The sequence below is a fragment of the Oryza brachyantha genome, chromosome 7, assembly GCF_000231095.2.
Source record: "Oryza brachyantha chromosome 7, ObraRS2, whole genome shotgun sequence".
NCBI lineage: Eukaryota > Viridiplantae > Streptophyta > Magnoliopsida > Poales > Poaceae > Oryza > Oryza brachyantha.
The window spans coordinates 2,564,800-2,591,712 of record NC_023169.2 but is presented as its reverse complement, the minus strand read 5'-3'; the positions used below and the strand labels follow the sequence as shown (position 1 = coordinate 2,591,712).

Genomic DNA, 26,913 nt, shown 5'->3' with positions numbered 1-26,913 from the left:
TATTTTTTATTTATAAATTATCGTTTAATTTTTTCATAAATAAGTCATACCATCACCCCTCTGGGAGTGGTTACAGAGAATGGGTTGAGTCACCAATGCAGAAACTTGAACCAGACAAAACTATACAACAGGCGCCTGCATCTCCTGTTGTTGTTTTTAACAGCCTTATCATCATTACAGTCTCTTGTTAATTATACAATGTCATCAGCTAAGACAAAAACTCCCGTTGTTTACCACGCCGTTGCCATCATGTTCAGCGTGCACGTTGGTGTCAAACTTTGTCTATGTACTTTTTGTCAAAAGATATCACTGTCAATGTAGTTTTTGTTGACAAAAGATTCGGCACGAGTGAACCAGATATTCTGAAGGATATATGCAAAGGTGTTACTGCTACTTAAGTTTTCAAAAACTTTTCCAAAAATATCGTATCAAATCTTTGAACACCTAAATAAAGCATTAAATATACATAAACGTTAAAACTAAATACATAATTATAGGAAAAATCGTAAGATGAATCTTTTGAGCTTAATTAAGACGTGATTAGCCATAAGTACTATATGTTAACCAACATATACTAATGGCGAATTAATTAGAATCAAAAGATTTGTCTCGCGGTTTCCAGACGGAATCCGAAATTGGTTTTGTAATTAGACTACGTTTAATACTTTAAATATGTGTCCAAAATATTTTTGTAAAAAGTTTTTGCAAACTAAACAAGGTCTTATGTCCAGCACACTAATGTTCAGAGGACTAAACAAAGCAAAGGAAAAGCCATTGAAATTGCAACCATGCAGGAGCAACTCTGAAGAAAAAAGGTTGATGGTGCAAGTGCAACCAAGATGCACACTAACTGAAATATGAATGCATAACTTTGAATTAAGCAAAAAATTGCATGCAAGGTTCATTATATCAAAATCTCAGAGCCAAAATACGGACCTGAAAGTTACATTATGCACGGGGATTTTCATTTCCAGGAGACAACAGTTCAGTGATTAGGCATTACTTTTACAGAAGAAAGCCAGCAGGGCATCGAGTGCTAAGATTCATCGATGGTGGCTTCCAAAGAACTAGTTCTTTTTTTTCCCTTTCTTGCTGAATACATCATATTACAGTAATTGACAAAGAAATGAAGAAAATTGGATGAAGTCAGCACACCTATGTAGCAGGAAAATCATGGTATACAATGATCGAAAGTAGCACCACAATTTGTTAGGGTTCTTGGCTGTTCACTCGTTTCTGAAGCTCCAGCATTTCTTGGTGATTTGGGTCCAAAGAGAGGGCGGCTCGACAATCACGAAGCGCGCTAGGGACATCCCCGATATGCTCATGGAATGCCGCGCGAAGATGCAATAGGTGGAGGTCAGCTTTGAATGCAATTGCCCTTGTGAGCTCTGCAATTGCCTCTTTCTCCTTGTGACTATCCATCAGTACTGCAAGCCAAAGCCATCAAAGCCTTTCAACTACTCTGATTTTTTTCTTCAAAATAATTACAGATCTAAAATAGTTAAATTCAGTAAACAGTGGTGTCCCTTATTTGAAAGGAAAATATCAGACCTTCAGTATTGAAAGTTCTGCCTTTTCAAAGTTCAAATACAAGAAATGAATACAAAGGGAATTATAGGCAAGCAGTAGTGTATCCCAGTTCAGTCAATAGCTCGCTAACTAAACTTGCTATGAACAAAAGAAGTTTCAGTAATGAAAGCATATATTTACTCTACTGAAGATGATAGCAGTAAAATATCTTTTTTCCAACAAGCATGATTTAACAGTTATCCTTGCAGACACGGAGATAATATAGAGAATAACCTGGCTACACACTATTCAAATTTAAGGTAAATATCAACTACTCTGTATTAAGTAAATTTTACTTTATTCTAACCTGCTGCTCGGTATCTGTAAGGGTAAACCCGCAATGGATCCAGCTGGGTCACTATTTGCAAATCTGTCATAGTTTGCTCTCTTTCACAATATTCAGAACGTTTCTCATAAGCCGAAGCATTGTTTTTAGCTTTCTCTATCAACTTTGTCATTTCTTCATATGCAGCATCCCTGTTATTCCTGAGAAAATGAACGCGCGCAAGACCTTGATGTGCCCTAGTGTGTCGGATCTTCAAAGCACTTGTGTAGCAATCAGCTGCTGCATCTAACTTTTCACAGTCAACATAAACACCACCAAGATTGTTCAAAGCCTGCAGGTAGAATTATGTAAACACAACATTAAAAGCAGCTTATCATAAGGAGCGATGGACACCAACTTGTTGGATCTGACTAAGCAAGTTAGGGGAAAAATGGATGTTGTATTACTGGTAGTCATCAACTCATCATACAGTATATGGATCTATTTAAATTAACTAGCATGATCAATTTCAGACAAAGATCACAGCAGGAATGTCGCCCTTTGGTGCATGAGTTCATGATTAAGACTCTTTAAACTTTCTGTTTGTTCATGCATCTAGGCATCATGGACAAGCACAAAACAGCATTTCTATGTACTATATTACACTGATGATGCTTCAACATCAAGGATAGAAAATTGTGTGTTATTGGAATAGTTCTGGATGAATATAATGTGTGGTTAACCCGACAATGACAAGATAAGATCATAAGATTATCCCAGTTACTCTTATTTCACCGAGGCAACTGCTCGTTCTGTCCACAAATGTAAGTTTTTCTTTTAATAGCCTTGTCCAAAAATTTAAGGCATATTTAATAGCACAATGCACCCAGCTTTCTATAGCAGCTAGAGACAAGGACTAGGGATAGTCTAGGATTTTCAATGTCTCCTTAGTCTATGTGCAGAACAGAATAGCCCCTTGGTTGTGTACACCCTAACAAGGTGTAGAGGCCGGGTTTAATATAATCCATTATCAAAAAAAAAAAGAACAGAATAACCCCACATTTGAGTGAGCAATATAACAGGAATGCTCATGCCTCATTTTATTATTATTTTTCAATATCAAATGTTTTCTTCACTTTGTTTATTGTCTAACAGGCCATACAAGGTCTTCAAGATATAGGAAGTTTGGGAAAACCATGTTGCCCTACACCTTAGTAAGTCTTAGCCATATGTGATAAACCAAGTATCTGAAACAAATCAATTAGCATAAGTGAATATCGCCTTGAATCATTTGTGTGCGCGTGCACAACAGTACTAACCTGACCCTTCCGAAGCCGGTCTGAAGGGCACTTCAGTGCATCTTCAAGAAGTGATATAACAGTTGCAGAATAAGAAGGATCAACACCTGAGTCAGCCAAAACATAGGCTTTCAGAAAGAAAGCCTCAAATGACCTTTGAATAGAAATAGATTCCTCTGCTTTTTGCAGGGCCTCCTCACAGTGCCCAGTGTCATACAGAAGCCAACCCTCATACACTAGTCGTTCAGGTTCAGTTGCTGCGTGTAGCCTTGCCAATTGCAAACTGCGCATTGCAGCCTCAGGACAGTTCAACCTGGCAACCAAAAATATTAATCATCATCCATAGTTAAATTGAGAGCAAAATGGAAATAAGGGGATTATATAAAAAAGGTGTTAGTGGAAGTTACCTAAGGAGAAGCAAAGATTGCCTAAAGTACAAAACACCTTTTGCTGCATCTGACTCAAGCATCCTGTAAATTACTGAAAGCGAACCAATATCATCCACTGATGACCAGCGCTCATAGAGCTGAAGCCAACATTCAGCGGTATTCCACTGCTCAACATGTGCCCCAAGAAGGGTTCCGATTTTGGAAGCAGCTACACGTCCTTCCAACATCCGGTACTCAGGAGACAGTGTAAGAATTGCATGGATATCACAAATTGCAGATTTGTAGTCTTCGAGAGCTAGATACAGACAAATCCGTAGCTCCAGGCACTCCAGCGCTAACTTGAAACCCAACAGCCGGTTGATTTCCTCTAAGGCAAGTCTTGCATCCTTTTTTCTCATCAAGGATGTAGCTCGATACATGTAAGGGTAAGTAAGAGTTGGATCCAGCTCGGTTGCTTTGTCAAGGTCTGCCAACTTTTTATCACCTTCTGAATACAGAGATCTCTCCATATACATCCATCCTAGTGGTACACTTGATGTTATGACTGAACTGAGCTTCTCATAAGCCAAACCCTTTCTACCTTTTATACCAGCAATTCTAGCAAGACCAGCAATGGAATACACATGACCAGCAGAGAAGGCAATGCTAAATTGGTGTTCAGCTTCATTATATTCCTTCCTCAAGAGCCTAATACATCCAAGCTGATGAAAAGCTATTTGCTTCTGCGTAGGAGTAACTGCCAATTGAACAAGCTTCTCTGACAAGCACAAAGTTGCCTCTGTCCTTGGATCAATGTTCATAGCAACCTCACTAAGAAAACAATATAACAAAAAGGAGGCATGTCCAACCATTATGTGTTGTTGCTGTTCAGTTGCAGTCAAGAATAGGCTAACTACATGCTCATCAGTTAAACAATCTGGAAGATCCTGTAGAAACACTTGCAAGCAAGATGCAGCGAGGACTGGTGCATTTTCGTCAAATGCCAATGCCATTAGCTCAACAGCATCCTGCCTTGATGAGACAAATGAAGCTAGTTTCCTATCACATGCATCTTTAAGTCTGTCACAACAAAATGTATTTGCAAACACCAGGATCTCCAACAAGATTTCCAAAGGCAAGTCCTCTAAGCTATATGTACAACTAAATTCAGATACAGCCCTCATGCCCTCCAGTGAGATATCATTTTCTGACAAATCAACAACATCAAGCTGTGACTCGGTGAATGGTCCATTGAGCATGGACCAAAACGGGATCGATAAAACAGCAATCTTAGACCTATCACATGTCACCTTCCCATCGCTTATTTGGAAGGTCACCATAGAGGAAACTTGTGAGGATGGGCATGTTTCACAAGAACCAATTATCTCAAAGTCTCCCACGGGCATCTCAGATGAGACATCAAGTGGCCCAAACTCCCGGCAACACTTCCTACATGATGCGAGGACATCAGAAATGATATCCTCCCCCCGCTTCTCATACCGCAGCCATGCCCCAAATACAACCTTCTCATGCACGGTGGTCGCGCAGCGCCACGCAGAATGCAGGCTCCTCTGGCGCAGTTTCGCCTCCCCAAGGCCCCGAAACACCTGGGACTGTATCAAATACAGCCCAGGCCGCTCACTCGGCACACATTGCTCGAGCTCCTCATGGATCCTGGACAGCACTTCCACATAATCCAGCGGTTTATACAATGGCACAACAGGCGGCTCCGCAATCTTTATGAGTGACTCACTGCACACAGCAAGGAATTAGCACTAATCAGGATACCCCAGTTCAGTTCAGTAGCATCACACTGGAATGATCTCAACAGACTAAAGAAAATGGAAATCTCTGGATCGAATGTACTGTTTCTTACATGGAGGAAGGCGAGTAGGATGACTTGGGCAGCTTCCCCCGCTCCACCTGCAGCCATGACTGCGGGTTGAAGCCATGGATGTGCTGCTCATCGCAGGGCGATTCCGACAGGAAGCTGCTCCTCATAGAGCACAGGAAGGAGAAAACCTCCCAAATCTCCACACTCCCAGATTGTGCGCGAACCCCGGATGCAGATCACAGCCTAATGGCACAGGAGCCACACCACCCACGAGCTCAGAAATCGACACCCAATCCTACCTAATCAGGCAAGAAAATGCCAACAGGCTGTGAAAAAAGAGAGAGAACTGGAATTCGGTGGCCAAAGGAACCACCTTTTCCAGCTCCACCCCCGACCACCTACCGATCCAAACCACAAGAACTCCAACAAAAAAAAATCCCAAGAAACGGGGCCAGAAATGGCCCGCGGAATCCCGCGGCGGCGAGGCCCTCCCTCCCGGACCAAATCTCGCCGTAAAATCCCCACCTTTGCGCGCCACGGCCGAATTCGGCAGATCAAGAAGCGCGCCCCCGCGGCAAGAACAGCGGCAATGGCGGGGCGCGGGGCCCACGGGGCAGCCGCGGGCGAGCTCCGATTCGGGATCCCTGCGACTGCAGAGAGAGCAGCAGAGACGAGGCAGGGGAGAGGAGGAAGAAGAAGAAGAGAAGAAAGAAAAAGAGAGAATTTTTATTTCTCCCTCTTCTCTTCTCTTCTCTTCTCTTTCTTGTGGTAGTGGAAGTGTAGAGGAATAAATAAAGTACGGCAGCTTAGCCTAGTGTAGAGAAAAAAATGTTTTTAATTTTTTTTAGGGTGTGCCTTTTGAAAAAAATTGAAAATGCTCTGCACATGAATCCATGCATAAGAATGCAGCTGGCCCAGCTTTTGGATATAGGTGGAGGGGATGAATGAACAAAAGAATGTGTGTATCTCTTGTTCAAATTGTTTTGCATTGCACCTTCGGAACGAATCAATTTTATGAAAATTTTATATAAAATATTCATATTTTGTGTTTTTTAAAAAATTTCTTCATTCCAAAGAATCCTTACGTTTTGAGGAGGTAATTGTCTCGATTTTCATAAAAAATCCAAACGACATATTTACGATCGAAAAATAATTTACGAATAAAACTTTTATAAATATATTCTTAGCAATCTAAAAGCTAAGACTAAAAAAAATAAACTTCGGTGAAAAACCAAAATTAATTATAAATTTAAGATTAAAAATTCAAATTTTGGCTCATAGGCGTAAGCAGAAACAAAAATATGGGGCGCGAGTGTTTTCAAGTTTGGTCTGAAATGGTTCAAGATGGATTGACGATTAATGTGATTTAGCTGAAATTTGGAAGTATTGGTCCAAATGAGGATTCGTACCCCTTTTAAAATAATTGATTGAAACACTTGGATGTAAAAAAATATTTTAAAACTTTTCATAATAATACAACAAAAATAAAGCGTTTCTATTGAATGTTTTCAGGTTTGGTCTGAAATGCTAGTACGTTGATTGACAGTGTAAAAACGTTGAACTATCACACCATTTGAAATAACTAAGATTAAAGGATTATCTTTTTGATATTTATTTAAGAATATAAATGAATGATTTAACTACTACAAGTTTTTAAAAAATACTCCTGAAATATTGTATGAGAAACTTTTATAGTTCGTGCAAAACTTAGTTTGGGATCGTGCCCGTTTAAAATCCAAAATCCACTGTAAGAAACGAGATGTGCCTATGGAGAGATATTCGGCCAAATGAGGATTTTATAACCCTTTTTTGAATTTGGCTGAATATCAGATGTAAAATTTTATTTTAGAGCATTTTTAGTTGATCATGGGCATTTTAATCTATCATGGGCATGGGCGGATTTACCGCCCGGGATAGGTGGCTTCGGCCCCTACCCATGTACGTCATTGAATCCTCTTAACCACTCTAACAAAATTTCTGGTGTTGGTGTTACTGAACAAAAGAAAGGGCTGAAAGTAGACATCAGTATTTATCTAACTTTTTCTCTTTCGTCCAATCTTTTCTAATAATTTTTCTAGATCCGCCACTGATCATAGACATTGCTAAAAAAATCTGATCTAAAAATAAGTTACCCTCAGTTACCCTCAGGCTTACTTTACAACTTTCTTTATAAAAAATAGTTTAAGAAATTTTAAAAATCTCATATTGGGACCACATCGTTTTAGTTTTTCGCTCCACACAGAATTGAAACAAGAAAGTGAAGTCTCATGTGTTCATATGAGGCTCTTTACTGCAGAAAAAAACATTATTAGTAAGTGCAGGTGTCAGCTGGTAGCTGAGAGTTTGGAATGGTTTGTCGTTTGTTAAGAACTTGTTGCATCGAGAGACAGAAACTAACCTAAAATTAGGTTTCGTTTTAGAGATTTTTTTTGTTTCTGAAACTTTTTTTAGGGAGTGTCGGGTGAATCTAAACTAGAAAAATCGAATTGAAGTGACAATTGCAGCTACCAGTAACAACCTCTGAACCGTACATTTCTTCCTGGAGACATCGCTGTATTTATACCATGTTGGATGGCACCTAAACTGACGGTAGTTAGCACTACATATACTCCCTCCATTCAAAAACAAACTAATCTGTTTGACCATCCGTCTTATTTAATTTTTTTTAAAAAATTAGACACACGTAAAGTACTATTTATGATTTATTATCTAATAAAAACAAAAATATTATCATAATTTTTTTGAATAAGACAAAGAATCAAACATTATAGATAAAATGTGAAAGATTGGCTTGTTTTGGGACGGAGGGAGTACATGTGAACGAGTTGTTTGGAACAAAAGAAAAAATGCTAATCAAACACATGAGAATGAGAGTATTAATGATGAAATGCACACTTAAACAAACTCATGTGATGATTCATACTACCAATCAATTTCAGCTGATGGAGCCCATTTTTTTCTTTTTATCTACTGACCAGTAGTAGAAGTTAGCTGAGGCAGATGGACCAGCTAATAGATGATATGGATTGGGTTGGATTTATGGGGTCACGAGATGGGCACAGGCAGAGTGAAGAAGATGAGCTGAAAAGAGGCCAAGAAAAAGAAAGTACACACAACTAGAAAAAAGGGCAAGGATTAATGTAGACGCATTGATCGATCGAAATGGTCGCTGGGAATCATTATGGTGTTCTTGTGTGATGCTGCCCTACACTTACTAATTATCAAGAACTTATTATGTTTTCTGAAAAAAGAATTTGGCGTGCATTGCAGATTAATTTGCAATGCCTGACTTTGCACATCGTCCTCCTTAGAGAATTTCGCAATGCACTAGTCCTCTTTAGAGAAATCTGAAGATGAAGTTGACAACTTTATAGTCTTATTATTTGAAACTAGATATTTTATCCGTCTAGATTAATATTTAGGATTCTTTATATTTAAAGATAGGAAGTACTAGGATATTTGATTTGACAGTTAGATAAAGTTTCGGTTTGTCATGCCTTCTACGAGGTTATATCCTCTATCTATCATTGTATTAACACCATTACACTTACTGACATGTATATCTCCCAGCTATATGATTTTGCCTCTCAGTCTATAATAACGTATGACGATTTTTTACTATGAAACGTCTCTCTTAATTGAGTCTGAGGTTGCGTTTGGCAGGAGGAGGATGTGGGTTAGTTATTCGGCATAAAAAATATAGTAATTGATTAATACATAATTACTTAATTATTAAAAAATATAAAATAGATTAATATGATTTTTGAAACAATTTTTCTAGAGAAAATTTTCATATAAATATACCAGTAGTTTGGGAAGCTAGCGTGTGAAAAACTAGAGAATCTAGGATTAGAAATGAGGGAACCGAACACAGCCTTAGAGCAAATATAAATAACAGGTTGTAAGTTGGCTAAATGCTTATGTGGAGTAGAGAGGGGAGGAGAGAGAGGAGTAGTGGACTGTAATCTTATAGCCAACTTGGATACAAGAACTAAGAAATTATATGAGAGTGACATGTGGGTCCTGCATTAATGATAAAGAGCTAACTACTGTATGGGTGAGCTAAAAGAAGACTAAAAAAAATCTTATACAGCTTGTTGGCTATATTATTAGCCTTGCTCTTAGAAACCAGCTACAACATAGACTCTAAGACGTATGTGCGTATAACAGGTGGGACCGGATATTAATTGTGTATTATATGACTATTATATAAATTGACTATTAAGTTGGCTATAGACAATTTATAGCCAACCGTTAGCTATACTATTCAACTTGCTCATAAACATTGTTGCGTTTCTCCGCTATTTTTTGCGCCGTTACATCTAATCGTACCATGTTTAGAAGAAAAGATCTTCCATCGGGCTGAAATTGAATACAATGATCATGCATCGGGACATGAATACGGCTTCCATCGTGCTGAGAGCAGGTACAAGCAGCCTATAAGCTAGCTGTAAATATATTTTAAAGAGACAAGAGATGAGAGCGAAGAGATGTGAAGCTAGCTGTACACGGGCTCCAAGACCAAATGTATGTATAACATATGATACCATGTATTAATATTTTGTAGGTAACTATTATATGATTTGGCTATTAAATTAACTATAGATGAATTAGGGCTGGCAGTAGCAGTTGACCGTACCATTGAACTTGCTCTCAATGGATCATGCACCGGGAGCGTAGAAATACCAGGGGTCTCTGTTTGCTGCTCGATGCATCTTGTTCTGTGCTTGCTACCCGACCATGGCGACAAAAACCTCACTGCCCTCTGCACGCCTCGTGCTTTCCACCTCGCTGTCGCAAAACTGGCCGTTTATAATGCACGCAAAATTCGTGCATATTTTAAGGGGGTAAATTATTGAAAATGGTTTTGCTTTACTCATTTATGGTACTTGTATCGTTTTTCTCTTTTATACAAATGCCATTTTAAGCTGAAAATTATGGTGTAAAGTGGGATACTTGCTCAAGCGAAATAGTTCGAGGGTGTAACATAGGCTTTGTTCTAAAATAAATTGTAATGTGCATATCTTAATTTTATTTATTCCCCTATACATATTGAGCTCTCTCACTTGTCACTTGCTTGTGGGCCGGCCAGCCCACTTCAGCGGCAAGAGAAAAAAGGACAGCAAATTGGCCCAAAATGTTGCTTCCAAAAGCCCAACATCGCGACGCATACGTTGGGCTCGGCCCGTTTCCGGATCCACAGGCCTAGTCTGGATGGGCCAAAGTTACGGCCCACACACGTTTATAATTGGGCCGTGGCCTACGCACCCAATCTGGCCTACGCAAAAACCGCCATGGACTATTTCCATGAACCCGCGCGCGCGTGGACTAACGGCTAACGCCTCTACGCGGGCCCGCAACCGCTCCACGACGCGACCTGGACTCGTTCCACGCGGAATCCGGTGCGCCTACCGCCACCTCAGCGCGGCCCCCCATCTGAGCTGCCCTGGCCCCACCCGCCAGGCCGGACCCACCAAAACACTCCAAATTCGTAAACCCCTTAAAAAATGGTGCAGTTTTAACCCACCCAAAAAGAAACCCTCAGTCACCGACGTGTGGACCACACAACCGCTGGACCCACGTGGCAGGTCAATCTGGGTCCCACCTGTCAGCCACACGGTGGCCTCGCCTATAAGTGGGACGCGACCTAATCCCCTCCATGTATAGTGGTTAGAGTCGTCTTCGTCTTCTCCGTCTCCGATCAGTTTCGCCGTCGTCGTCGCCGCCGCCGCCGCGGAGGCCGTAACCCTAGCCGAGGAGAGTAGAGGGTGAGTCGGCAGAGGCAGGGCGGTGGGGCAAGATGTTCCGGTACCAGAAGGGCGGCGACGTCGAGGCGGGGACCTCGGGCGGCGTCGCGGGGGCGCGGGAGCTCTACCCGGGGATGACGGAGCCGCCGGAGATGCGGTGGGCGCTCATCCGCAAGATCTACGTCATCCTCTCCATGCAGCTCCTCCTCACCGCCGCGGTCGCTGCCGTCGTCGTCAAGGTCCGCGCCATCTCACACTTCTTCGTCTCCTCCCACGCCGGCATCGGGCTCTACATCTTCCTCATCATCCTCCCCTTCATCGGTGAGTCCTCCTCCGCTCCTCCCGCTGGATTGTATTTTCGAATTTTAGGGTTTCGAGGGTGTTTTTAGCGAAGAATCAGTTCGGGTTCGCGGCGTTGCGTACGGTTCAAATTTCGAATCGGATCCCGCCCCAATTCCGCTCGAAATGTTCCCTGCAAAAATGTGTGAAGTGTAGTGAAGGATCAAACGCTGGCTTGCGTGCTGCATCGTCTCGTGCGTCCGCGTATTGATGCCGTCGCGTCCCGGCAAAGCGACGTGGATGGTGGCGGTGGGTGGTGTTTTTGCTCGCATGACACTCCTAATGGCTAATTTGACCTAGTTTTGCTTACTAGAATTAGATTATTTTTTTATGCTCGATTGCTTGGGTTGCAATGAAGATTGAGTGAAGAATGATGCGTGTTTTTTTGTGTGCAGTGCTTTGCCCGCTGTACTTCTACCACCAGAAGCACCCGGTCAACCTGATTTTGCTCGGTCTCTTCACGGTCGCCATCAGCTTCGCTGTTGGCATGACATGTGCTTTCACCAGTGGTAATTGTTCATCGATCTCACCGTCGTTTGTGTTTCAATACTAGTCCTCTGGAATATCAGCGTCAATGCATTTAATATTTTGTTTTAGCCTTGTTAAGTTTGCAAAGAATATGCTTATGGTGGGGCTACATAGGAAATTTCCAAGACATTGTCGGAATGCACACTTTGCCAGGTCTTTGTGTAAGGCCAAGCTGTAGATTGTTGTGACTTTGATATATGGTTGTCTAGTCAGAAGCATTTGGAATATCTCCCTCTTTTAGCATTGCTTATTCTTTTAATCTTATAAAAATATTTGGAATACAATCAGCTTGCACGTTAGTTTATTTAATCAATGTTGGCTCCTTTTGCCTTTTGTAAAGCCGAGTCTTGAACAAGTATTACTTTACCTTTTTAGACATCCAAATGAATGGAATTATACTTTTGGCCTCCATAGAATATTATTTGGAACCTGTTTACTATTTTTACTCTGTCACTGTTCTAATATTCTGTGCAAGACCATCTTGTGACAGCACCAATTTGAGTATGATGTGTAGTTTGGGTCCAAAGAATTAACAATCTCTTGTGCATAGTTTGATAAGGGTGTTGTTAAGGACTTTAGGTTGCAGTACTAACCTAAAACTATTCACATGAGATAAAAAAAACTCCATCTTAATATCATTTGATTAAAGTGAGTTGATATGGATGCTATGTCTATCTGAGCAATCATTTTTGGAACATTGTGATCTGTCTGCTATCTGCTGGAAAGCGTAGAAATTTGACTAGTATCTTATACATCTGGCATCTAAGATCTTTGGTGATGTGTACCTTGTTTGCTTCTGATTTTAGTATGTTTGTGTTCTGTTGGTGGTTAAAATTTAAAATTTATATGTAAGTTGTTCAGGTAAACAGCACTTATGTACAAATCATTTCAAGCAATGTTTCTGTAGATCTTTTTAGTAGATACTGCTGCTTACTCTTTATCCTGTCTGTGCTCAGTCCGCTGTTTCTTTGCCGGGTAATGGTACTCTTTTCTAAAAGATCGGGTGGTCAGTAATATATATGCTGTTTAATAGGCAAGGTCATTCTGGAGTCTGCAATTCTTACAACAGTGGTTGTGTTTAGCCTGACTGCCTACACATTCTGGGCTGCAAAGAGGGGCCGTGACTTCAGCTTCCTTGGTCCTTTCCTGTTCGCCTCCCTCATAGTGCTGCTTGTGTTTGCATTCATCCAGGTCAGATCCAGAGCATTGTTCCCTTCCGAACATGATCTTACGCTACTCCAATCATTCGATGCTGATCCGAGCTTTGTCGTTGCAGATCCTATTCCCACTGGGCAAGATCTCTCAGATGATCTATGGTGGAATTGCATCGCTCATCTTCAGTGGCTACATCGTCTACGACACGGACAACATCATCAAGCGCTACACCTATGACCAGTATGTCTGGGCCGCTGTCTCGCTCTACCTCGACGTCATCAACCTCTTCCTCTCCCTGATGACCCTGTTCAGGGCAGCCGACTGAGCTCATCGCGTCGCATCGTGTGCATACCTTTCTACCAGTGAACGTGAAAATGCTGCCACTCCCCTTTATCATGAGTAACCTACTCAAAACAAGATGTATAGATGTCGCTAGTAGTATGGTCTTTTATCATGCTGGGTTTACTTATGAGTAGCCAAGTGATCTTATTTACGTAGGGAAACAGGAACGAACAGAGAGATTCTATGAATGGAAATGATGTTGGATTTGGGTTTGTTTTAATGTACGGTGGATTGGTGAATGGATGGATGGATGACAGGTTTATCTTTGGATGATGAAGGCTATTGCTCTTTTGCTGGTTCTGTGGTTCTGTTTATGTTTTGACATTATTTAATCCGCTAAAGTGATTTTTGAATTTCTGCTCCTGTTTCAATTCTTTAAAAGTAAATGTTACTCCCTCTGTTTCATAAGAATTTAGTGTGGTCTAAATTTATATACTCCATCTGTTACGTATTGTGATTATGTCTAGATTTATTTATTAGTATCCATACGAACATATATAGTTAATACTAAAAAGTTTTATTTTTAATATTCCTTAAATGTTTGGGTTGATTTTTCATATATGTTTGACTATCTGAATTATTTTTTTTAAAAAAAATATGTAAAGCTATATATATGCATAAAGTATATTGAACAATAAATAAAATAATATAAACATAATTAGTAATTATGTAAATTTTTTAAATAAGATAAATAGCCAAATATATATAAAAAATCAATGGTATTAAATATTTAGGAACGTAAGGAGTAGATAATACTACCTCCGTCCCATAATAACTTTATTTTTCATTTTTCCGTGTTTAACGTTTGACCATTTGTTTTATTTAAAAATTATGTAAAAAATTTAAAAAAAATAGTCACGCATAAAGTACTATTCATGTTTTATCATCTAACAAGAACAAAAATATTAATCGCAAAAAAATTTAAATAAGACGAAAAGTCCAAACATCGTATAAAAAACCGAAAAATGATCTTATTTCGGAACGAAGGTAGGACTATGGAAGCACGGAGGGAGTAGTTAATATCAAGGTGGCAGATGTTATAGATGTAAACATATATATGTACGTTGACAAATGAACGGAGCTGAGTATTCATATTTGAAATTCTTTTGCCAACCATCGGAAAACCGTTTCAAACGGAGCATCAATAGAAAGAGAGAGATCTGGCGCCACGTGGCATCGGTCACTCCCGCCATCTCTCCGTCGTCCTCGCCACCGTCCAAGTGAGTGAGTGCATATGCGTCACTAGTATGGGTAAGCACGGCCACCACGACGCGGAGGCTCAGGCCGCCGGCAGCAGCAGCTTCCCGCCGCCGCCGCCACCGCCGGCGACGGTGGCAGGAGGCGGCGGCGGCGGCGGCGAAGTGGCGTGCCCGTACTTGATCGAGAGGCCGGAGCTCCGGTGGGCGTTCATCCGCAAGGTGTACGCGATCGTGGCGATGCAGCTGGTGGTGACCGTCGCCGTGGCCGCCGCCTTCTACTCTGTCCCGGCCATCCGCCGCTTCTTCCTCGCCCGCACGCCGGCGTCGCTCGCCGCCTTCGTGGCCGTTATCGTCGCCCCCCTCATCGGTGACCCGCCGTCGTTCATCACATCACATGGATATGCATGGCTGTTAATTAATATAACTAATTAATTAATTACTGTGGTGGTGACATGAATTGATGGAACAGTGATGCTGCCGACGATGTTTCTCCGTAAGAAGCACCCCATCAACCTCGTCCTTCTAGCCATGTTCACCATTTGCATGAGCTGCGCCATTGCCTTGGGCTGCCTCTCTGTCAAAGGTGATTAACGTATGATCCCCCACAGTTTGATCATGGATATAATATTCAGTTTCTTATAAGTTTGCCATGAAATTCATTCCTGCATTCCAAATGGGCATAGGCCCTAATTGTTTGTTTTTTTCCTCAAACGACATATTTATAAATAGAAAATAATTTATGAACTTATTTTTAGCGTTCTAAATGTAAAATCCGAAAACAAACTTTGATTAAAAAACCCTAAAATTGACTCTAAATTTAAGGTTGAAAATTTTAAATTATAAATGTAAATAAAAACAAAAAGATGAGTGTGATAGAATCTCGTATCGAGATGTCTATCACCTATCAAGATTCGAGACTAATGCCCTATGAATAAACACATATGTACAATTAATCAAACAACATGATACCATTCTTTTAAAAATAAACAACCGAATGGGATCGAAATCATGAAATTAATAGCTCATTCTTTTTTCTTTTCCAAAACAAGCCGGCATTGTCATAATCGAAGCAGCATCCCTAACATTTGCGGTGGTCCTGGGCTTAACACTCTACACATTCTGTGCGGCCGAGAGAGGCCATGACTTCAGCTTCCTCCGCCCGTTTTTGGTCGCGGCCTTCCTCGTCCTCGTGCTCTACGGCTTCATCCAGGTCATACAACCAACCAAACAATATATATCTCGGCCGCAAAAAGTTCATATCCAAATGAATATTTATTGCAAAAATTTCATCCTGAATATTTATAAAATTGGCAACTTTTTTTGGACACAAAAGATGTTGCTGCCAATGGGGAAGGTGGGGACGACGGTGTTCGGGTGCGCGGCGGCGCTGGTGTTCTCCGGCTTCATCATCTACGACACCGACAACCTGATCAAGAGGCACGCCTACGACGAGTACGTCGCGGCGGCCATCTCCCTCTACCTCGACACCGTCAACGTCTTCATGGCCGTCGTCACTGCACTCGACGCTTCAGATTCATAGATTGTTTGGAGGAGATGGGTACACTGCTGAAAAGCCGATTGAGATCAATCTGTCATTACAGTCACTAACATATAGATATCATCATCGATAAGACCCACATATCAAGACCCATATATCAGTGATTATAATATCACTATCATAATGGCAAAAAAGATCCAAACGGCTGAAAAGCAGACTCTGAGCTTTCTCTAGGAAACATGATGTAGCTATCATGTTGTTTTCCGATTTTATAGTATGCATTTCGGGTAAAGTATATATGGACACCTTTCAGTAATAGCAATAAAATGCTGCAACTGTTTATGATGTTGTCTCAACACAATTTAGTTGATGCATTGTATGTGAGGTGCATCTAGCTCTTACAATAGTATTTTGATTTCAAGCCATCAAAAATTCGATATTTTCAGCATATTCAAGAATTGGCAGGGAGAGATCAGACTTTAACAAGTTGCACAGAAAAGCAATCCACAACGATGCTACTGCACTGGCATACATGCAGGAGACATGGTTTGAACTGAATTCTTCAGAGATGATAACATATTATCCCACCACAGTAAAAGCCCGTGTAATAAATAGGTGGCCTTGGGTTATGATCTCGAACGAAGTCGACTCACAGTCCTTGAATAAGGACCGAGAATAAGGTTAACCAGATTCTCCCCAAGGTGTTCTTGGTGCAAGTCAGCAAGTCATTGTCCACCGTTTCCTAAGGTGAATCACACCAAACTCCATCCAGAACTCTCAATAGCCCCCATGCAAATGGACAACAGATTTCAGAGGTGTGTTCAGCTGCTGAGTCGTCGCGCAATGGCATACCATGCCTGTGTATGTGCATAGAGCTGACAGCTAATTAATCTGGAATGGTATGGGAATAAAGAAGTTGAGCTGTTGAAATGAACAGAAAATGGTAGCATGACATACCAATCTTGTACCTCATCAATGGCCACCAGGATCACCTAGTAAGCTCTACCGAAACCCAAACAATGCCACCCCCATAAGATCAACACTACGTTTAAGCATATGATTTCCTGCAGGTAAATGATGGGAATGAATCATAAGACCAGGTCCTTAGCTCCAAAGATGATTGAGTTCTCTTACCATGTTTGTCGACACCGAACAGCCTCATGACGAACTGTCCTTTTCTTATCATCAAGAGCCTTGATTGCAGCTTGTAGGATCTGCAGGAGCATGCCTTTGTCATATAAGTGTTTTCAATTTGATAACTTCTATTCTCGTTTAATGACAGTTGGCTACATCAAGACACCCTCAATCTCACATAAATTACATCTGAATTCTGCCCCCAAACTAAAAAATATGACCTTACAAGGAAGAATGGTAAGTTGCATTTTATTGCATTTATCTATTTGTGCTAAAACTGCATGACGCCTTATTATCTTTGCCAATACAGAGGCAACTATCCACGAGCCATAAGGCCCATAGCAACAGTTGACAACCTTACGCCTACTCCAGACCATATTACACGCATATATTTCCACAGAGGATACTACAGGCCATACCACATGCATATTTTTCCAAAGAAAATAATCACGCTAACATCAAAATTACCTGTGGTCGCATGCGATAAATTCTTGAGTGAGGAAGACTAGACATGGCAACAAAACATTGTAAGGCTGTCTCGCGAACAACCTAAAGGAAGGGCGAAAAGACATGTTAATTACATAAACAGAACGATTGACCAGTTGGTATTGAAGGGTGAATACAAATAACACCAAGGTACCATCATGTGAGGATACGATACAAGCTGTGCGAGAACATTGACGACGATATGGATATTCTCCACAATGCATTCTTTGCCTGCATAGGAAAAAGGGAAATGATAAGTTAGCAACAAGATCAAATACTGCACATCAATTTTGCAGCGGTGAGCCAGTGACCACACAACAAAAATGAACATGAATATAGAACAAAATAATAATGATCTCACCTTTTTCATCCATAAGCATTCCAGACAAGACGAGCAACATACTATACACTAGATCTTTATCCTTAATATCCTGACTTAATTTAGCTAAGCTATCAACCATCACAAGTAAAATCTGAAACAAAACAGGGGAACAAAAACAATGAACTGATTAGCAATTTAGCGTGGTCTGAATGTATGAACCAACAAATGATGTCCACGTTAATTTTAGTATTGCAAAAGTAATAGTATGTATTATAATCAAGAACTAACCTTATGGGCTTCTGTTATAACTGCTGGTACTGGAACATTGGAAATGATATGCCCAAAAGCTCGATACAAAACAAATCTGCAGAGAATGACATTTTCTCAGTAACTTGTAAGAAATTACATTTGGAAAAGGTTCCAAATACATAGGAACAATTCCTAAATTCATAAATATAAAGGTCATTGCCAAGCAATATCAATAAACTTAAATCCAGAAACAAAAGGTGTCAATAGAAATGCCTTTCCAAAAAACAAATTGGCATAAATGTCTCTTTTACAGCAGTCCACATTTTGAATTGTTATCCCTGAACTTTGCTATGTATCATTTTGATATCAGAAATGATGCAGCCATGTCGCTTCTTTCCACTAACATGAGTACCCACTAAAAACATTACGAGAAAAGATATAATAGAATAATAGGAGATAATAATGACACATTGAGCAGGACAAAGTTACAGAAGCATGAAACCAAACAAACCTACAGCTATTGCTCTCAATAATAGGAGAAAGCAGTATGAATGTAGATACATACTTTGTTACCATCACAGTAGATTCCTTGATTTTGGAGATAAAAATTGGCATCAATATTGAGAAGAAACGCTGCTTATACAATGGTTTTATTCTTGCATGAAACTTCTTGTTCAGGCAAACTTCTGAATCACTCATCATCACATGGAATGCATCAGCTGCAGATGTTGCAAGAGAGGCACATGATGAATCATTGATATCATGTTCTTCCTGGTGGGATGAAATGCCAGCCAAACTCTGATCCGAGCATAGGCATTTAAGAAGAAACATTGAAACATCCTTCACCTTTTCATCTCCTCTCATAAGCAATCCTTTGCCAAGCCATGCCAAGCCAGCCATAATATCATCCTTTGAATCAATGCTTCCAGACAAGCTCTCCGAGCAATTAGCATCATCTGGACGGGCAGCATGAGAGAGAGATATCTTCATACTGCTTCGCAATGATATAGTTGAGAAACACCTCTCAAGAATAGTATCAAGCACTTTATCCAATCTATTCTCATGTGAGAATTCTGAAATTTGTAGATTTTTGTTGAAAATGGAAGCTAATGCATGGGCAGCTGGGATTTGCCCTTTCAGTAGGAATGCTGTAAAGAGATTAATAATCATCATCATATCTGGTAGAGGTGTTTGAGGCCGAAGACCAACTATGACCGATGAAAGCATACACACAATAGGTGTATCATGAACAGAGTATAAAGGAACTGGCTCATTGACAGCCAAAAGATGCTGTGCCATTGATATCACAGGAAGTGATAGCATCGACGATATTGTGCCATATGCTTTCTGAACAATCAATGACTGTTGTTCCTCTGTGCAGATTCCAACTAAAAGCTTCATTCCCATCATTAGTGAGCTAAGAAGACCCTGAGAGAGAGAGAGAGAGAGATTTTTAAGGTTTTCATGATTATACACTCAATTCTCTGTAAAATCATATATATATGAGGACATCTAATTGTCAATAAGTCAACTTAATTAGCAGAGACTCAATTTGATAGAGCTTCACCTGTGATCTGATTCTATCTGAAATAGCCAAGTCCCTAATTTCATTCCAGAGACGCACAGCAAAGTTCAAAGCAAGTTCATTGACACCACCAAAAGTAAACAACCTGCATAAAGGAGACAGTTGCATGTGAAATGATAGTTTGATCCACATATTACATATCCTATCAAAAAGATTGGAAATTAGTGCTGTCCACACGTATTAAGCATGCCATTATCATGGTCATTTGTGCTAGCCATGTTTGAGAAATCTACCACTGAAACATGGAAGCATGTTTAGGCTTAAGCTATTTACTCATCAAATTTACTCATTAAGTTTATGTAATATTTTCTACAGTTAGGTTTGCATAATCCGAGAAAGATTTTTACATCACAGACTTGTCTCGACCCATCTCCCAATATAGAACTAGATACTAAAAGGCAAGTTTCACATACCAAGGAAGGACCCGACCACAGTAGCATTCAAGCAGATGGACTGTGCAGCCTGTTCTTCCATTAACCTGCATCAATCAAATATTTTGTTCAGTTGCTCATAGAAATGGAACATGAAAGAGACAAAACAACAGGGGAAGTCCTGCCTCAGAAATACTGCTGACAACAGCTTCTTCAAGAGATCTAGCAACCCTTAACATACTGTTTGAACCTGAAGTACCAACTTCGAAACATGCTTCAAGTCTTAGGTTGAGGGGTATCGAAGTATCATAAGGTTCATCCAGAGAAATAATCTTGTCAACAACTACTTTGTTGTAAATATTTTCCTTTTGAGAAGCATGAAACTCCACAATGGATGAGCCAATGCTGGTCAATGCTTTCAATGACAATCTCCACAAATGCACATTTTCACACTTGCTCATAATTACTGAAGTAAGTGTCAACAGAACCTCCTCGTATGCATTTGCTGATAGAGGTGAACATTGTTCCGGGAAAGTTGCAATGGTTATCAAACCCTTCACTGCAAACCGTTTGCAATAAATAGCCAAATTAGGATAGAGAGCTCAACCTACATTGATTCTAAAAAAACACTAGGATCTACTGACAGCAAGTTGAAAAATTAATAGCTCCATTAACTAAACATTTAGTACTTCCTCCGTTTCATACTATAAGTCATTTTGGGTTTGTTATAAGTCAAAACTCTTCAAATTTCACCAAGTTTATAGAAAAATGTACTAACATCAATAACACAAAAATTAGTATCATTAAATCTACCATTGAATATATTCTTATATTATATTTATTTTGTGTTGAAATTTCATTGTATTTTTTTATAAACTTGGTCAAACTTATAGATGTTTGACTTAGGACAAACCCAAAGTAGCTCGGAGGTAGTGTTAAACATGACCTTGAGGTACAAGATGTAACCTAAGAAGCAAAAAATGGCAGAGTTAACGAACAGACATAATGAGTAGATTGGGGCATTGGAAGGGTGCAGGACATAGATATTGGTACTATGTGCACTTTAATGTATTTACAACTTGAGGTGTAATACTTGAAAAACGAATTATCTGAAGCAAACACACCTAAAAACATGGATCAAAAGAGTTTTGAATTTTTTGACGCCTCACAGGTACATATCGGTTCACAAAATATCGCATGTGGTAAATTACTAAATTATACTTAGACATACCAGCACATGAAACATAATCTTGCCTGAGTGCTGACTGGGCAGGCTGAGAATCAATGGTCAATACAGATTGAAGAAGATGGATTATTGAATCCATTTTTTTTTCTAAGATAAGCCACCAAGACTCCTTTGCTGATTTAATTGGAGAAAAATCTTCTTGATATGCCAAGGCCACCTCTCGACAGGATGAAAGCATTTGGACAGATAAATAGAGCGCACCATAGTTAATAGGAGCAGAAGATCCACTGCGATTATTCAAGTGTTGAGATCCACGACCAGCTGAGATTTCCAAACTATCTACCAAGCGCACGAAATGCGCTTGAAGAACTCTAGTGCAGAAATATGCAGATGATTCAGCAAGAATAGAAATAACACTTCCAAGGGCATGTAGTTGAATCAGGTTTTGTAAAGTCAAAACAGAGGTTTCTTCACTTTCCACAGAATGGATGCTACTCACAATGTCCTCATCCAGCAAGATTAAATTGATCAAACGATTTTCATCTAAAGGACCCATATGAGTAATAGCTGTCTTCAAACAAGTGAGAGCTTCTGATACTATTTGATTGTTATTCTTCTCCATGTCTTTAGATGACCCTGAGGTTGACAAAATTTGGTCCGTGGGAAGGCTAAAAATCACTTCTTTCAACTTAAACCAAATAGTGGTTGCATGTCCGCCCATTCTGTCTGCACCATAGCAGCGGATGCAATTATCCAGATATTTTAAAGAATCAAGCTGTAAAGAAGGTGGGTACTTCAGCAAAAAACAACAGACAGGATTTCTCTTTCGGAAAATTGTTGAAGCATAAGCAATGTAGTAAGTTTAGCTACTAACCTTGGCTAATGGAAGAGAAGAAGAAAGTTTATCTAGAAGCAAAGGAATTGCGAAGGGCTCAAAATATGGGGTTGAACAAAAGGCATGCTGTATAGATTTAAACAGACTGTTAGCCAGGAAAATACAATAATAGGAAGCCTTACTTCATTCGCTAGCATGACAAGAAAATCTAGTGGTAGCAGATAACATAAAGATCAAACACTATCAGATCATATTCAGCGGAATAATATATATCCATATTTATACCATTAGTGCCTTAGAAAGGTCATCTCTTGTAGCGTCCAAATCATCACCCACTCCCTGCATACACAACAGCGCAAATGATCAATATGCTACTTCAAAGTTTGATGAAATGAAGACCGAGAACAGCTACTTATAAAATAGAACATGAAAATGCCTCGAGAGTCAAAGTGGTCAATCAGCATACATGTGTGAAGTATATCGGATAATATTTACTCAGAATCTCAAAAACTTCGCTTGCATATTGTGTTGCCAAACCAGATGGATCTGGAAATAGCTTCATGACAGCTTCCACCAAATGAAATGAAAGCTTCAAGCATTCTGGGTCCTTTTCTTCATCAATGGCTTCACAGATTCCGTACAGAAGCTCATCAACCTAGACATTACAATTGAACGTGCATTGGTTTGTAGTCATCTTTGCAAAATTCCAAGGGGACTATAAAGTTACTAACAGATTGACAGTGAAAAGGAAACTGAGCCTCCATGTCAAATCCTTACAATTCAGAAATGAGGATACTATGCATTCAAAAATCAAATAAGGAACATAAACTAACACACTGGCAGTGAAATACAAACTGAGCCTCCATGTCAGAGGCTGATAACAAATGAAATTGTATTCTTTCCACTCTTGAATAGTTGGCACTCCCCCATTCACAAGGTATACTTCGTAAGTACCCATAATGTTGTTAATTCTTAAATACTTTGCCATTTATGCTTGCAGTATTATTGGAGAGTTCTCATATTTTATACAAAGCATGTTGTATGGTAATTCAAAAGAGTCAAATTTTCAGAATAGAAGAATTGTGATTGCCAGATGAGGGAAGTGCTAACAAACCAGAGGAATAATAGCAACATTAAAAAATAGGATATCAAAGCAAAGGAAGTGAAAAGCTATGTTGGTGATATAGTTATTAGATAATGCACATATAGGTTGATAAAAAGCACTGTTGTTTCTGTAAAAATAATGACTAGCTGAGATAATTTCAGTATAATGCAGTGATCTACTATTGTCCAGATACTGATTTAGCACCATACCAATGTTTTGACAGCCTCTGGATAGTGATCCAGTATGTAGTTCAGAATTTGAAAGCATAGCTGGAAAGAGAATAAAAAGATGAAAATCTGTCAATGGATTGGAGTGAGGATAAAATCTTGTTTAAGCATTTCTGCACTAAATAATCACAGAACCTTGCGATCAGCAGCTGCAAGTGACTGGACTTGGACATTCTGCAAGAAAGTCTCGAGAAGTCTTTTGACATCAGCAATGATGATGCTACCAACAGTCTGTTTTCTGCGCAACAAAGCCAAACACCCAACAAGTGCTCCTCGAAGTGCTTGCCAATCTGACTGATATGCAAAAAAAAAAGCATGATTACTGCTGTGATAATAAAAGGACGGGCACCATTAGATAGATATAATTACAGTCTAACATACCATGAGACATAAATACAATTTAACAGGGGTTATCATATATTCAGATGTTGTGCACACAAATCTGCTTAACACAATGTTTTTGTCAGATAAAAAATAAAAAATGTGAAAAATAAGAACTACTAAACTATCTCAAAGCAATTTGCATGGAGAGTATTCTTTAGAATGACACTAGGGTCCAATCTATGCAAACTAACTAACTAAAGAGTGGCTAATCTAGAACCAAGTTCGGTCACCTAGGCGAAACTTTTTTTCTTTAATCAAATGAGAATCCAGTCAAATGTTCTTTCACTAACAACTCTTGAAGTTGTAACTTTTTTTGAGATGATGAAAAATGAAATTCACTGCCTATTTCTTCTATGAGGCTACAATACTAATTAAAACTGTGTTCCCTTTTTTACTCAGAATGTGATCCCCCCCCCAACAAAATAAATAAATAAATAAATAACACAATTCTGACTGCTCCAATATATGTGGCATGTACAAAGTAATCATAAGCTCATCTTAGAACCTAACAGTGACCAGAACTCAATCATTTGAATAAAGATAACATGAGGCCCGTCGGTCAGCAAGTCATAGTCCACAGAACATTTAGCATTGCTGGAAATCTATGATGTTGATGATTTTCACTAAGGGTTGAGAATTTGGAATCAAAGATGTGGAGGTTTGGTTGTTTATATGTGGAGAAAAAGTAATGAAAAATATATTTCTGTGTTTAATTTTCCCAAGAAAGCATCACACTAAGAATTTCAACAAATCTGTGATATTTTCTTCCTTAGTTTTACATCCTTATCCGTCAGGTATTTGATATCATTCCATATTTGACAAGGAGAGATTCAACAGTAGAAGGTCACATTAACTAATTTAATCAAGTGAGAGAGGAGAACCGTTGATTTACTTGTTTGAGAAGTTGTGCCTGTGCATCAAATGTCAAGCAACAAAGAGAAACACACCGGATGTCTTTTTATAGTGAAGTACTGAAGTGACAGGAGCTGACAACAGTAGATTGAAAGGAAATAGCCAAAGTTCACATTATTAGACTTACCAATCTTGATATAAAGAAGTCTGACAATGTTGAAATAGCATTAACATCTAACTGTTTGAATGAAATTTGACACAAGATTTCCCCCAGAAGCAAGATTCCTGCAAAAGAAAGGTAGATTGTTGACAAACAGTTATATGAACCACTAGAAGCCTACCAGATTCGAGTCAAGCAAGAGAAGTTTGGCCGGTCACACAACAAGAAAATAGTGACTGCCTGACTGGAAATAATTCGCATTTTTGTAAATATAATCAGTGATTCCAGAAAACACCATGCTCATTTTTCATTCCCCCTTTTTAGTTTCCATAAGCAACCAAACCAGTGTGTGGGAATGTGTGGTTGAAGCTTAGTTTTGTATATAAGAAGAGACCTGTAATAATGTTCACCAAGAATAGAGATTGTCTCATACATCTTCTAGAAATGTGCCAGCAATACTAAGAGAGTCTAGCAACAAATACCTGTTAAGGAACGATATCCATAATCTAACCCGCAAATATTATAGCTTTTACTTGCATTGAAGTTGATTGTTTCTCACAAAAATAACCCAGAACATACAAAAATAAAGCAATGCCAAAAAGTAACCTCTGGATCTAACAACGTGGTCCGTCGTCGTCAAGTACATCTCCATATTTGACACCTGAAAATAAAATCAACAATGAGATAGACCGGAAAACAACTACCTTTCCTAACTCATATATAACATTCAAGACTGGCATGCACCAAATCGAAGAGGGTCAGCTTGTCTTTGTTCACCAAGGCAGCAAGGGCGTCCACGCTGGCAGACTGTTGCACACGCACACCATTTACAATATTAGAATCAACAACGAACTAGTCCAACAATCAATAGCATGTATTCCAAGAAAAAAAATTAAGCAAGTCGGCAGCAGCATTCGTCCAATGCATTAACCTAGAGATACATCTACACCATATTACACTTTTTTTTTTCTTGACAGTAAGAAGCTCCAATACCAAAAGAGCCCGTAGAATCCAGGACTTGCTATCAATAATGGCAATTACCCCCCAAAAAAGATATAATCATAGTCGAGATATTCTTGTCACATTATTGAAACAAAAAAAAAGAATTTGAAGCAAAGCAAAGCAAAGCTGCACGCATTCAGAACCCGATGAAGGAGAGGGGAAGGGGGGGGGGATTGGAGAAGGGGACGCACGTGTTGGGCCGGGGCGCGGGAGACGTCGACGAAGGCCTCCACATGGGAAACCCATTGGGCGAGAGGGACCTTCGCCATTGACTGCCGCCGCGAGCTGTGGCGACGAAAGCTTCCCCGGTCAGTGGGGGTTTTAGGGTTTTTGCTACCAGGAGCAGTTCGGACTCCGGAGGACGGGGAGGCCCGTGGAGGCGAAGCACGAGGCGCTGGGACGGCACGTGGTGGAGTGGACGCGCGCGCGGGCCGGGGGGCGGCGGGGCGGCGGTGGTAGCGCCGGCGGAGGGGCAGGGGCGAGACTCGCGGGAGCGAGGCGGCGGGCGTGGGAGGGTTTTCCGTTTTCTTTTTTACTCTTCTTTTCTCTTCTCTACTTTTTTTTTCTCTGTTTCCAAGTCATCTTTTACGTTTTTAAAATAAAAGAAAAAAAAGTATGACGGCTTATTTAGAAACGCTATAAATACGGATATTTTTTGTCGCGATGCGTATGGACCTCAGTATCACGTGACCTCTTAGCCTGCCTTCGACTGGGCGTTGATAGTTCTATTTAGGGCCCATTTAAATAACAGGAATGAAAAAAACGAAGGAATAGAAAAATATAGGATTCTAACATGAATGTAAGTGTAAAACAAAGGATTGCAAAACACAGGAAAAACATAGAAATGACCGTTTGATTGGACCATAGGAA

At 39.9% G+C, this 26,913-nt stretch overlaps 4 protein-coding genes across 4 annotated transcripts; 2 read left to right on the top strand and 2 right to left on the bottom strand.

Moving 5' to 3' along the window:
- Positions 1-908: 908 nt before the first annotated feature.
- LOC102704540 (ETO1-like protein 1) lies at positions 909-6,056 on the bottom strand. The gene is made up of 5 exons (XM_006658268.3): positions 5,380-6,056; positions 3,543-5,255; positions 3,157-3,448; positions 1,880-2,189; positions 909-1,430 (listed from the first exon to the last, which is right to left on the bottom strand). The coding sequence occupies exons 1-5, from the start codon at positions 5,502-5,504 to the stop codon at positions 1,210-1,212; spliced, it is 2,661 nt and encodes an 886-aa protein (XP_006658331.1). The 5' UTR covers positions 5,505-6,056; the 3' UTR covers positions 909-1,209.
- Positions 6,057-11,002: 4,946 nt separating this feature from the next.
- LOC102721941 (protein LIFEGUARD 2-like) lies at positions 11,003-13,668 on the top strand. Its single transcript, XM_006657435.2, has 4 exons — positions 11,003-11,405; positions 11,819-11,932; positions 12,985-13,142; positions 13,228-13,668. Exons 1-4 carry the CDS (start codon positions 11,138-11,140, stop codon positions 13,429-13,431), a joined length of 744 nt encoding a protein of 247 aa, XP_006657498.1. The 5' UTR covers positions 11,003-11,137; the 3' UTR covers positions 13,432-13,668.
- Positions 13,669-14,695: 1,027 nt separating this feature from the next.
- On the top strand, positions 14,696-16,350 carry LOC102721658 (protein LIFEGUARD 2-like). The gene is made up of 4 exons (XM_006657434.3): positions 14,696-15,014; positions 15,117-15,230; positions 15,697-15,857; positions 15,981-16,350. Exons 1-4 carry the CDS (start codon positions 14,696-14,698, stop codon positions 16,185-16,187), a joined length of 801 nt encoding a protein of 266 aa, XP_006657497.2. The 3' UTR covers positions 16,188-16,350.
- Positions 16,351-16,910: 560 nt separating this feature from the next.
- LOC102703989 (MMS19 nucleotide excision repair protein homolog) lies at positions 16,911-26,585 on the bottom strand. Its single transcript, XM_015839780.2, has 21 exons — positions 26,235-26,585; positions 25,786-25,848; positions 25,648-25,702; positions 25,069-25,166; positions 23,781-23,939; positions 23,628-23,687; positions 22,780-22,968; positions 22,599-22,652; positions 22,353-22,439; positions 21,524-22,253; positions 20,478-20,851; positions 20,335-20,399; positions 19,904-20,006; positions 18,902-19,764; positions 18,376-18,451; positions 18,127-18,238; positions 17,920-17,996; positions 17,748-17,828; positions 17,280-17,359; positions 17,103-17,209; positions 16,911-17,002 (listed from the first exon to the last, which is right to left on the bottom strand). The coding sequence occupies exons 1-20, from the start codon at positions 26,310-26,312 to the stop codon at positions 17,194-17,196; spliced, it is 3,420 nt and encodes a 1,139-aa protein (XP_015695266.1). The 5' UTR covers positions 26,313-26,585; the 3' UTR covers positions 16,911-17,002; positions 17,103-17,193.
- Positions 26,586-26,913: the final 328 nt, after the last annotated feature.

Coding starts and splice junctions, on each gene's coding strand:
- LOC102704540 (XM_006658268.3), bottom strand. CDS start 5,504: ATGAGGAGCAGCTTCCTGTCGGAATCGCCCTGCGATGAGCAGCACATC. Junction 5,256..5,379: donor TCCTACTCGCCTTCCTCCAT/GTAAGAAACAGT, acceptor TGCTGTGTGCAG/TGAGTCACTCATAAAGATTG. Junction 2,190..3,156: donor ACCGGCTTCGGAAGGGTCAG/GTTAGTACTGTT, acceptor TTCTACCTGCAG/GCTTTGAACAATCTTGGTGG.
- LOC102721941 (XM_006657435.2), top strand. CDS start 11,138: ATGTTCCGGTACCAGAAGGGCGGCGACGTCGAGGCGGGGACCTCGGGC. Junction 11,406..11,818: donor CATCATCCTCCCCTTCATCG/GTGAGTCCTCCT, acceptor TTTTGTGTGCAG/TGCTTTGCCCGCTGTACTTC. Junction 13,143..13,227: donor TTGTGTTTGCATTCATCCAG/GTCAGATCCAGA, acceptor TTGTCGTTGCAG/ATCCTATTCCCACTGGGCAA.
- LOC102721658 (XM_006657434.3), top strand. CDS start 14,696: ATGGGTAAGCACGGCCACCACGACGCGGAGGCTCAGGCCGCCGGCAGC. Junction 15,015..15,116: donor TATCGTCGCCCCCCTCATCG/GTGACCCGCCGT, acceptor TTGATGGAACAG/TGATGCTGCCGACGATGTTT. Junction 15,858..15,980: donor TGCTCTACGGCTTCATCCAG/GTCATACAACCA, acceptor TGGACACAAAAG/ATGTTGCTGCCAATGGGGAA.
- LOC102703989 (XM_015839780.2), bottom strand. CDS start 26,312: ATGGCGAAGGTCCCTCTCGCCCAATGGGTTTCCCATGTGGAGGCCTTC. Junction 22,653..22,779: donor ATCCGATATACTTCACACAT/GTATGCTGATTG, acceptor TTGTGTATGCAG/GGAGTGGGTGATGATTTGGA. Junction 22,440..22,598: donor ACCTTTCTAAGGCACTAATG/GTATAAATATGG, acceptor AAATCTATACAG/CATGCCTTTTGTTCAACCCC.